This window comes from Mycteria americana, chromosome 4 (genome assembly GCF_035582795.1).
Source record: "Mycteria americana isolate JAX WOST 10 ecotype Jacksonville Zoo and Gardens chromosome 4, USCA_MyAme_1.0, whole genome shotgun sequence".
In the NCBI taxonomy this organism is placed as follows: Eukaryota; Metazoa; Chordata; class Aves; order Ciconiiformes; family Ciconiidae; genus Mycteria; species Mycteria americana.
The window spans coordinates 61,360,975-61,372,158 of NC_134368.1; the positions used below are offsets into that span (position 1 = coordinate 61,360,975).

General features: G+C 43.9%; 1 protein-coding gene across 13 annotated transcripts in view; it reads left to right on the plus strand.

Annotated features, from left to right (window-relative positions):
• The window catches only part of HGSNAT (heparan-alpha-glucosaminide N-acetyltransferase), a 26,450-nt gene extending 15,312 nt beyond the window's left edge, over window positions 1–11,138 (plus strand). For 12 of the 13 annotated variants that reach the window (XM_075500763.1, XM_075500764.1, XM_075500758.1 and 9 more), the window contains 14 exons: window positions 563–632; window positions 1,280–1,349; window positions 2,459–2,565; window positions 3,029–3,105; window positions 3,736–3,766; window positions 4,676–4,836; window positions 5,210–5,325; window positions 6,024–6,145; window positions 6,739–6,865; window positions 7,013–7,099; window positions 8,312–8,389; window positions 8,506–8,576; window positions 8,709–8,821; window positions 9,857–11,138. In XM_075500763.1, coding sequence (XP_075356878.1) covers window positions 563–632; window positions 1,280–1,349; window positions 2,459–2,565; window positions 3,029–3,105; window positions 3,736–3,766; window positions 4,676–4,836; window positions 5,210–5,325; window positions 6,024–6,145; window positions 6,739–6,865; window positions 7,013–7,099; window positions 8,312–8,389; window positions 8,506–8,576; window positions 8,709–8,821; window positions 9,857–10,038 — 1,412 coding nt within the window. In that variant the 3' untranslated portion in view covers window positions 10,039–11,138. Of the gene's footprint in view, window positions 1–562; window positions 633–1,279; window positions 1,350–2,458; window positions 2,566–3,028; window positions 3,106–3,735; window positions 3,767–4,675; window positions 4,837–5,209; window positions 5,326–6,023; window positions 6,146–6,738; window positions 6,866–7,012; window positions 7,100–8,311; window positions 8,390–8,505; window positions 8,577–8,708; window positions 8,822–9,830 lie in introns of all 13 variants that reach the window. The other variant, XM_075500757.1, reaches the window with a different exon arrangement.
• The last annotated feature ends 46 nt before the right edge of the window (window positions 11,139–11,184 follow it).

Genomic DNA, 11,184 nt, shown 5'->3' on the forward strand with positions numbered 1-11,184 from the left:
TTGCACTTTTAATTTCAAACCACACGTCTTGCTTTTTTGTTCATCTCTTTTCTGAGGCTGTTTCAAACTCTTGTCTACGTCTCTTCCATTCTTTGCCTTTATATTAGGTTATTCTTCAGTCCTTCCAGTTTTCCAGCTGTAATGAAAAACTGTCCATGCTTGCAAACTTGGTGTATTACCCTCTCCCCTGTCTTCTTCATGTTGAGGCTGTTTCTAAATCTCTGGTTTCTTCTTTAGAATGTATAGCACATAGACTCTTTTCTCACCATTGCCTTGTGATGCAGTGCAGTTTTATTTTGCCTTTTTTATGCTGAGATGTGCAGTCACTGAGCTGCACTTTGAAACTAGCCTGCTTTTGTTTTGGGTTATTTTAGGGTTTTGTTGTGTGGGTTGTTTTTTTTTTTTGTGGGACTTGGGCTGCGGATATGTATTGCATGGAGAAGGTGGTGTGATGATTGGTGGGTTGGGCTTTTTGTCATGTTTGTGTCACACTTGGCCAAGCCCAGGCTGCTGAATTGTTTTTTTAGATCATTTATAGAGTTGTGTTCTCTCTTTCATGTAGCTATTCTCTTTGCTTTCCTGGTTTACATGGGGATCCTTGCTATCCTGATTGTCGGGCGCCTTTTTATGAAGTAAGTGAACAGTATTGTAATACCTCCTCGCATGTGAAGTGGGGCTGACAGTTTAAAAACACGCATCATAGTGTGGTGGTGCTTCAGAGTCCTGCTGTAGCCCTGCTTGCAGGTCACGTCCTGTTATGTGTAGAAGTTATGCTGTGGTATCTGTCCATATGATAATAAATACAGAGTGATACAATTTCCCTTGAGGGGTATCTTGCAGCCTTGTTAGCTTGTGTTGTAGAGCGGTTACTGCAGAGCAGCTGATGTCCAATGTAAGCTCGCACACACCCTGCCTCACCCTCCAGTGACTTGTTCCTGGGTCTAGCCTTGAATCGGCAATACGAGTCAGTGGGACCTAAGTGTCTGTAGCATATGCAGCCTTCCATCCCTTGTACTGAATGATGTGAGTCATCCCTGCCTGTAAACAACCCAAGAATAAAGCCCCAAACCTGAGCTTGTGGCAGTGTAATTACATAGCTGGACTTAACTGAGGTCCCAGGTACTGGCTGAATCTCAGTATTACGTATGTGAGCTGGGAAAACAGAAATAGGGACTGTCCCAGCTTTTGATTTATGCTGCTAAATAGTTGATATTCAGATGAAATGGCTATAAAGTACTTATTGTTTTGTTTTGTGTTTTAAACTGTTACTCATTTTCAGAATTGATCCAGTCAGAAATTGGGTTTACAAGAAACTGAACCCCAGAGAAACTGATCGTCTGATTAATTCTGTGAGTGACCACAGTATCTTTAATTTGCATTCTGTAGTGTTTTCATCTCTGAGGAACACACACTATCTGGACATCTGGGGACTTGTTTATTACTCATCATCTTCCCCTTGTGCATATTCCCCTTGGCAAATCTTGTATTGATGTCAGACAGGCAATATTATGTCAATGGAGAGTGCTAGACTGGGTTTCCATGCAAGTTTAGTGGATTCCCAGTAGAGCTCTTGCAAGTCTTGAACATAGAGCTTTGTGCCCTCTTTAGTTCCCTTGAAGCAAACGTGTCAGTGAAAATACTGTCCCCTTCTGACATAGACAATGTAAGGGAAGGGAAGAAATGCCAGCTTTCATGTCTGCTTCCAGCACAGCAGGAATTTTAGCAGGATCTACATTTAAGTTGAGACTTCTCTGGCAGCCCTAAAGCTGGCATTTCTGTGTGAGCCGTGTTTTGTACTAGAATACAGATAGGTCATCACAGTCTGGGCTTCACATCTAGGAGGTCCAAACCTGTCTAGAATCAAAAGATTTGGGAGCAGAGCTCTGCAGCAATTCTTGTAGTTGTTCATCTCCACAGCTGTGTTACAGTGATGCCTGCTTCTTTATGCTGTCACTGGGGCTGATCAGGGTGATTTAGGGAACTCGACTGGAAAGAAGCCACTCCTGCATTTAAAAGGATTCATTTTCTTCTGGTTTAGCTCTCTAAACAGTCTCTCTGTGGTATCAGACAAGTGCTGATGGGATGAGATGGATCCTGTTTCAGAGTCAGCAACTGGATCTGCTCAGCTCTGTTGTAAAGCAGCACCCACAGTGACAGCAAGTCTGTGGCTGATTTGGACTGTACCCAACTCTCATGAGTCTCAAACACAGGCTCTTTTCACTGCATTGTTGTTTCCACCCTGGTCAAAGGTGGAGTGTGGAGCATCTGCAAATATTATTGCAATATGGTGAAACCATGAAGGGGTTAGAAGTAGCAAGTGGAGAAACAAAAGGAAGAGGAAGATGGGGAGAACAAAGACAAACACAGCATGTGAAAGTTGCAGTTTGCTGACCTCTGTTCCCTAGGCAGCTGATGCAGCTGCTGACTTGCCCTTCGTGTGTCTGGTTTGTTCCCGAAGGAGCTCGGGTCCCCGAACGCAACAGACTCCGTTAGCAGTGATCCCACCCCGCGTTTGTGGAGCACAGCCTCTCGGCAGCGACTGCGTTCCCTGGACACATTCCGAGGGTGAGCATAAGACCTTGCTGAAAAGCAACTCTTCCAAGGGGAATAAGATTTTTCCAATGGCGGTTTGACAGTGTATGGAAATATATAGCAGATGGACGGTTCAAGGGGGTCTGTTTTACTTGGAAGATAATCAAGATTTTAATTCTTGGATTTTCTGAAACACTTTGCAGTTGATCTAGTTTGAGGAAACATTAAAGTTGTGGCAGAGGGTGGAAAAGAACAATATATGTTCAGTGCAAAAACGCTATGTGAAGGAGCTTACTTTGGTTCACCGCCACCCATGATCTTTGAGATGCTGCTTCCTGGTTGGCAAAGCTGGAAACTTTGCATAATCTTGCTTTAAAAATAAAATAAACCAGATCTCACAGTTAGTTTATCTCACAATGTTTAATGGGGTAAACATTAAGTGTGTGTTCACATATATGTATTTCATCGATGTGATACTTTGTTGTTGTCTTTTTAGGCTCTCTCTTATAATTATGGTGTTTGTTAACTATGGAGGAGGAAAATACTGGTTCTTCAAACATGAGAGTTGGAATGGTAAAGTACAGTTGAGACAGTTCATCTGGGTTTTAACTGCAGCAGTATCTAGATATGGTTAGCATTGCAGCTGCTGCAGCAAGCTGTTGCTCAGCTGAAGGCTGGGATGCTGTGCCAGTTTGCCTCAGCAGGGTATCTATCTGGCCTGTTAGGTTAATAGGCAAAGCAGTGTATAGTCCTGCTCATCACACAGTGACGGGATGGTTTCAGATCACAATCTGTATGTAACCTTTTCATTTTTGACACAGGTTCATATCTTTAACTTTTCTGTATTGTTTAATGACCACAGTCAAGCTGATGGTGCTCAATGCTGTACAAACATAACGCCTTGATTGGCAAGCTGATGGGGAAGGGGTCGGGCATCATGCTGCCCTAGTGGAGAATAGGAGGGATCCCATCCCTGAAATCTTTCCCAAGACACATGAGTTCTGACCCTATTTTTGAAGAATGGTAAAAGCAGTGAAGCAAGATGATTAGCTCTTCGTAAGTTTCATTTATAACGTGTTTTGGATTTGGGGGCATCAAATAATTGCAAGCAGCCTGCAATTCCTCTGGAAACTCGGCAATAATGTTGTTAAAATTTAGGGAGGGTTCAAGGTAAATAATGTGTTCCTTTGTATTTCTCTGTAGGATTAACAGTAGCAGATCTGGTGTTTCCATGGTAAGTCTTCCTGAAGAATAGTTCTTGTGTCAAGTGATTCTTTATGTTAAGGGTTGCAAGGAGAACATTGTGTGCACCTTGCCTCCATGTCGAAATGTATTTGGAGGGGTGAATTTGTGTTAGACAGCTGATAGGAATCTGCCCGTTCAGATAACAGCATCATCCTTATGAACCAGTAGAAGAGCTAAGTGCTTTTGGCTGCCCCACATCTTCTTTCCTCCCCCCCCCACAATATCAGTGGGAGGCCCAGGGTTACCCTGCCAGTGGAAGTGCAGTATCCCTGAGGAGCTCATTGCCACGCTACTGTGCTGAAGGCGGTCAGTCTGGCAAGATTCAAAGCTGGACTGATGTGTATCCAGAGAAAAAATAGCCAAGGGAATTTTGGATTAAGCTAATCCCTCTATAACCAGAGAATGGTCTTATGGAGAAGCAATTATCCCATCTGCCCCTAGCATGCTTCTCTAAAATACACACCAGTTGTGGTTACTCTTGGAGATGGGAGCTGGACTTGGACTGTGAACCTAATCTAGAGGGGAGGAGCAGGTCAGTTCTGACTTTGAATCATAGATTTTCAGCTTGTGTTTTACTACTCTGAAGATGCTAATTTAATTTTGGGTAAGGTAATTTTTTGGTGGCATATGTATTGCTGCAAAAAGACCAAAATGCAATTACTTCCCTGAACTTTATTGCCTCAACTGAGCACTGAAAGAGGTGGAAAGGTCCCACAGTGCAAGCTCAGTTGTCTTGGAATTCCTAGCAATCAGAGGAAATAAAGTTGTCCAGTTTCACTCAATGCATGCATTTCTGTTGGGCCAATGCAGGCTACTTTGTTAGCTTTAGTGTTTGCTGTCATGCACATGTGTGATGAGACATCTGTCAGCTCCATTTCCCATCTGCTCTGTTCTCCAGGTTTGTGTTCATCATGGGGACATCGATATCGCTGTCATTGAGTTCCATGCTGAGGTGGGGAAGTTCCAAGTGGAAGGTGCTCAGGAAAATCCTCTGGAGGAGTTTTCTGCTAATCCTGCTGGGAATCATAGTTGTGAATCCCAATTACTGCCTTGGACCATGTGAGTGGAACATGCTCTTTTCCTTGTATTTCTGCAACTGTTGTTCCTGCCTCCTTGGCTGGGCTGTTGAGAAAATAGTGTCAGCCTTGCTGTACTGGCCAGTTGCATGGGGGCAGTTTGGTATACTGTAGAGTGCTGTTCAGTTCCTCACTGACGCAATTCACTCTGTTTGACCCCTGTGCTGACCACTGTTTATCATCTTAGGGGTGACTTTCCCAGGGTTATGACTTACAGAAAGTGAGGTGGCAGAGCGAAGGTGTCCCTTGTACCTGCAGGCGTAGTGGGTCTCAACTCTCCGAGCAGAAGGGTAGCTTTCGTATTTACAGAAGAGCCCGTATCTGCTCATCTTCCACATTGCTTGCATGTTTTTCAGTGTCCTGGGATAATCTGCGTATTCCTGGGGTGCTCCAGAGGCTGGGATTCACGTACCTGGTGGTTGCTGCTCTCGAACTTCTGTTTACGAGAGCTGGGGCTGAGAGTGGGACCTTGGTGAGTTATGTGGGGAGATGACAAGCGATACTGAAGTAGGGTTTGGGAGCTTTTGCTCTTGTTTTGGGCACAAAGAGCACATGAGAAACGATGAGAAAACATGTAGCATCTTACCTGATGTGTAGTGCAGTGTGACCTGGCAAAAATTTCAGGGAACATGCACTCTGTAGTCTCCCAGTCTGTATTTTATCACATCTAGCTTTGCTGTATTTGAGGATTTCATCAATCCATTCAGTTGGTGCTTAGAAGCAGGCATTCCCAAGCATTTTTGATGACTTTCCACTGCCGAGGGACCCCAGGGACAGGCATCTCTATGCTGCGTCCTGTGGCCTGTGTTTTGTCCGGTTAATTTTGGCAGTGTTTTTTCACAGCAGGGGAAAGTAATCCTGCTTTTTGGCCTTTCTGAAGTCTGTTTTCCCAAAAGGCTTTTGTTCTACTCATGAATCAAAATTCCTTTTGATATTTTCCAAGCTAAAAAACATTGAGGGCTTTTGTTTTGGTTTTTCTCCCCTTCCCCCAAGTAACTAAGCGTCTGGAAATCATTTGTGAAGATGAAAGGTCTATTGGTAGAACCCAGTTTTGTAACGACAACAGCTCCCTCTTGTATATGGGGGACTGCCTGCCAGGAAGTACAGGATGTCTCCGAAGGCATGGTTTTTACTTCCCAGCTAATACTCCCCTCCCTCCATCTGATGCAGGAGATGCCATGTCCTGCTCTGCAGGATATTCTCCCCTACTGGCCACAGTGGATTTTCATTCTGATGTTAGAAGTGATTTGGCTCTGCCTGACCTTTTTGTTACCAGTGCCAGGTTGTCCCAGGTAAGACTCTGCACTCAGACTACTTTCTATGGGGCATCAGATTGTTTTTCTTCTACTGAGTAGAAAACAAATTTTATTAGCCATAGGGAAAGAATGAAGAGGAGAGCTTTTAGGCCAACAGGGTTAAGGGAGGCATTCATGTGAAAAAACTTTCTTTACTTTGATACTAAAGTACCTCGCGTTATAAAGGTGACATCATTGTTCCTTTCTATCTAAAGAAGGTTAAAATCTCCGAGGTCTGTGTACCGCGATATATGATCATCGCAATGTCATCCCTGTCTCTATCTTTGCCCCTTTAAAGGGTCAGCACCTGCAGAGCAGGTGGAGCAGCTGGCTGGGTAGCCAGGGCTGAACTGAAGCATTACTTTACGCTCCTGATACTGCCTGTCCCCTCATGACCCAGGCTGCTCATGGCATTGTGATGATCAAAACAGGGTGGCCACCAGCCAGCTGTCATGTAGGACCTGTGTTTCGCTGTGTGCCTCTGGCCAGGGAAAACATCGAGCATTTAGCGTGCTGGGCCAGTGGACCAGCTGCTATTCAGGTGGAGTATACCAACACTTTCTGCCATAACCTGTTTGCTTCTGTCCTAGGGGCTATCTTGGTCCTGGGGGCATTGGAGACTTTGGAAAGTATCCCAACTGCACTGGAGGAGCGGCTGGTTACATTGATCGTTTGCTTCTTGGAGAAAAGCACATATATCAGCATCCCTCTTCAAGTGTAAGTAGCTTTTGGTTTGCAGTATGAAGCCACAAGCAAGCACTGAACATAGCTGTCAGGAGGGCCTTGGGAATGATATATGCAGGGGATGGAAGAGAAAGGAGATTGGTTGCTCATGTGCCCTATAACAACTGTTTTTTCTCTAAGGTGATTTACCAAACAACGATGCCATATGATCCTGAAGGGATCCTGGGGACCATAAATACCATTTTTATGGCATTTCTGGGACTGCAGGTACCTCTTTTCTTTCTGGCTGTGTGCTATAATGGGAAGATTTGAAAGAATCTTGGAAGTGGGGAGGCAACTTGGTTTCTTTATTTAAGGCTGAGACTGATTCTAATAAAGCCTTTTCCAGAGCAATGCTTTCAGGCTGACTTAGCCTGAGGTGAGTGTCAGAGAAGTGGAATCTTACCTGGCAGTACCTTGCATTAGATAAACCAAGACTTTTTCTCACTTTTTGTAAGGGATGGACACAAGAAGTTTGCAAAATATCCATCTGGAAACTTCCTTTGCTTGTTTTAAGTTTGGGCTTATGCTGCGAGTAGGCTGGCTCTGCATGTTGGAAAATAGGGCCAAGAGACGTATAGACTTCACAGCTTCATTTTTAACATACAGTTTTAAAGGTTGCAGCTGTACATGTTCCCTGTTGCTAATTTTCCGCTTGACCCGCAGTGTTGGCCATCTTGCATAGGTGCTGTGGGTGTGCTCACCTTCCCAGACACAAGGGAGGCAGGGGTTCACATTAGTGTTACCAACATCAAAAGCTCACAGCTTACCACCATGTTTAAAATAGGATATCATTATGCTTTTTGATGCAGTTCTAGATAGTCATTGCTGGCTTGTCTGTCTGTGCAGCAGCTGTTAACCAAACTGAAACTCCTGAAACTCTTGTGCTGGGAAAGGAATGTTACCACATGTAGCACTGGGTAAAAATTGAGTGGGAATCTCTTGCGGAGCAGAGCTTGGAACCGAAGCGTGACAGTGAGGAATGAGTCATCAGGACGCATTTCTTAGTGGTGCGTGAAAAGGAGCGTGTGCTCCGAGCAGGCCAGGGTGCGATGTGGCAGTGTGGAGAAGCTGTTGGGGCTGGCTGGGGAGTCGACGTGGCGTTGTTCCTTTGTGCAATCCTTGCTGAGGGAGATGGCGCTCGAGTTGCATTGTGTTAACCTAACAAAGTTGCTTGTCCCCTTCCTCAGTGTTAATGTAGTAGGGAAGGGAGAAAAGGTGCACCTCTATTTCTGAGTGGGTTGCGTTTACGTATTTTCCCCATCTGTGTCCATTGTTTGCAAAGAGTTCCCATTCTGAACCTTTCAGCCACTTAGTTGACATAAATCCTATTCATGTTCTCTGTCGTAGCACAGGTAGCCGGTGGCAAATATATCAGGCTCTTGAAATGTAGTTACATTTATGGGCATTAATTCATTTTTTGTATTCTTTTTATACTAGGCAGGAAAAATTATCTTGTTCTACAAAGACCAGCACAAACATATCATGAGTCGGTTCTTCATATGGAGCATAGTAATGGTAAGTCAGATAGTTATGTAGCTCTTTAATAGATATGTATTTTTATGCAATGCAAACTTAGTATTTCTGAAACATGTTGCAATGGTTATATAAAGTTTAGCAACTTTCTATTTCAGGGAATTATTTCTGCTATCCTGACAAAATGTTCTAAAGAAGAAGGGTTTATTCCCATAAACAAGAACTTATGGTAAGCAAAGAGGTTTAGTGTGATTTTGTTAAAGTACTATTTTACCTTGGAGAATGTTTTACCTTTCTTATGTTGAGATCTGTCTGTAGCACATAGTTCTCTAAATAATCTTTCTACTGAAAATGTGTGTAGGTCAATATCGTATGTGACAACCATGAGCTGCTTTGCCTTCATCCTCTTATTGCTGATATATTACCTTGTGGATGTCAAGAGACTGTGGTCGGGTGCTCCATTTTTCTACCCAGGTCAGTAAAATCACAGCAGGAAATGTATTCTTTCCAATTCTTTCTGCACTGATACTATCCTTTTATGTTTTCTGCGCTTCCCTTGTAAAAGAGTTAAGATTTAGAAAGAGGTAACCTGAAGGATGCCAGAATTATTAACTTGAGCTGAATCTTTGCGTAGAACTGGGACACTCGAGACCAGATATTTCGGAGAGAGGGACTGTCAAGTCTTTAAATGAGGGCTGGAAGCTGCTATTGCTAAATGACTGTTCTCAGTTTGGTCTTGAGTTAAGGTCCCAGGGAACAGCTGCCTAGTACCAAGCAAAATACCACAGCTGGTTCGTAGTTGGTTTTGGAAAGGACTGCTGAGACTTGGGTAACCTAATGGGAAACTCAGAGGCCTGTCAACAGAGCAATACCACTTCTGAAGATGTGGGAGACAAAATCCCCTGGGCAGCTGTGTAGGTTCTGTCGCTGCGTTTTTAGATAAGCCTGTCTTCCAAAGCATCCCACTGTGGTTTTAACCACACTGGGCTCTTGACAAACATCTGAGTACAGAATGCAAACCCACAGCAGAGGGAACCTTTCAGCAGCTTTGGTGTCTGGTGTCTGGACAGGAAGATGGGTAGGGTGACAGCATGGTATCGTATCCTACCAGAAATCCCAGAGCTTTGAAGGGTAGTCAGCATTTGTTTGTAAAGGCATAGATCTGACCAAATAGGCTGGCACTCGGCCACCCTGAAGACAGTAACTGTGATTATTCTCCTTGTCAATAAAATTGCAGGATACTGATTTGGTTGTATTTTCAATTTAGCATATAGGTTGTCTGTATTTCTTTTCAATAAACATTTGGGGGGAGAGAACCCCTCAGGCTGTATTTGAAAACACGTGTGTAGCATCTTTGGGGCAAGTAACATTAGCTGTTGTGATTGTTGTGAGTAGCTGTTGTTGTCTCAGTGCCACTCTGTTTCATAAGCCTGGTATGCCTCTGCCTGCTTACTCTGAAGCAAGCTCATACCTGCTCTTTCAGATGGTATGACCTGTGCTTACTTTCAGGAATGAACTCAATCCTGGTCTACATTGGACACGAAGTGTTTGAAAATTATTTCCCTTTTAAGTGGAAGATGCAAGACAGTCAATCCCACGCAGAGCATCTGACTCAAAACCTCACTGCAACAACTCTTTGGGTCATAATATCATATTTACTTTACAGGAGAAGGATATTCTGGAAAATCTGATACAGGTGGTCAAGGTGTAGCAGGCCTAGATTCTGATGGGGCAAGTGCATAAGGTGGATTAGCCTGAAATGTTGCTGCTCATGCTAGGCTGTATTACTAAACAGGGATACTAGTTCAAGTTTACAGTGCCATGGAAGTTGTCATCAAGACTTTTATGTGACTTAAGGGACAGTATTTTCCTATTTAGCTAAAACTTACTAGTCTGCTGCAGTTGCTCTCTTTCTGTTTTCTGTATTTTGTAAATATTTTGCTCATCTCCTTCATATAGAGAAACTGAACATATTGCAACAGCTGGGCAGTCAAAGACAGCCTGATGGTGCTTACAAAAGGAACTGCAAGGGATCTGGGTGGTGACTGCAAGGGGTTATCAGAATGGGACTGTGGTAACAGTCATTGCATCTGACAAGGCACCCCCTAACTCACGTGGTCTGGGGTTTGTGTATACCCTTGGCACCTGCCGCATGCCTGCGCCACTCTGGCTACTGGCACACATTTAACTCGGCCATCTTTTTGACTTGGGAGCACTGGCAGCATCCTCAGCCCTGCACTTGGGTCGGCAGTGTCATGACTGTCTGGGAAAGCTCAGGGCACCTGTGTGCTACAGCATGCTGCGGAAAGTGGCGACTCTACTGATCATTCTTCATTGTGTTCTTCCAGTTTGGTCTTGGATCAAAACCTTGGGTTTAGGATCCTGCTGAAGCCTACTGCCAAAGATGTCTTCTACTGGCTTATTAATCAGCATGCTGCTGCTACAGGTTTAGCAGCCCGTCTGTGCATGTTCTGGGCCTTAGTGGTACATACCTCTAGCATGGATGAGGTCCGATTTTCATGTGCTACACTCTAAGAGTGCAGAAAGGCCAGTTCCTATTTACTTTGTGTAATCACTTGGATATTACCAAAGTTTGATCAAAGCAATCCTTTTTATAAACGGATTTATGTAAGGGCTCTGAATCTGAAAACCAGCAATACAGGTAGAATTCAGCCAAAAAGGAAGAGATAGCAGACCAATTCAATGCAGGATAATAGGTTTTGGAAACGCAGGAAATTCACTCATGCTGTGATTTCCAAACTAGTGCTAATAAAAAGCCTGAAATACCCTGCTATGTTCTCTGTGTATGTATAAAGACGGAAAGAACTAAGACACAC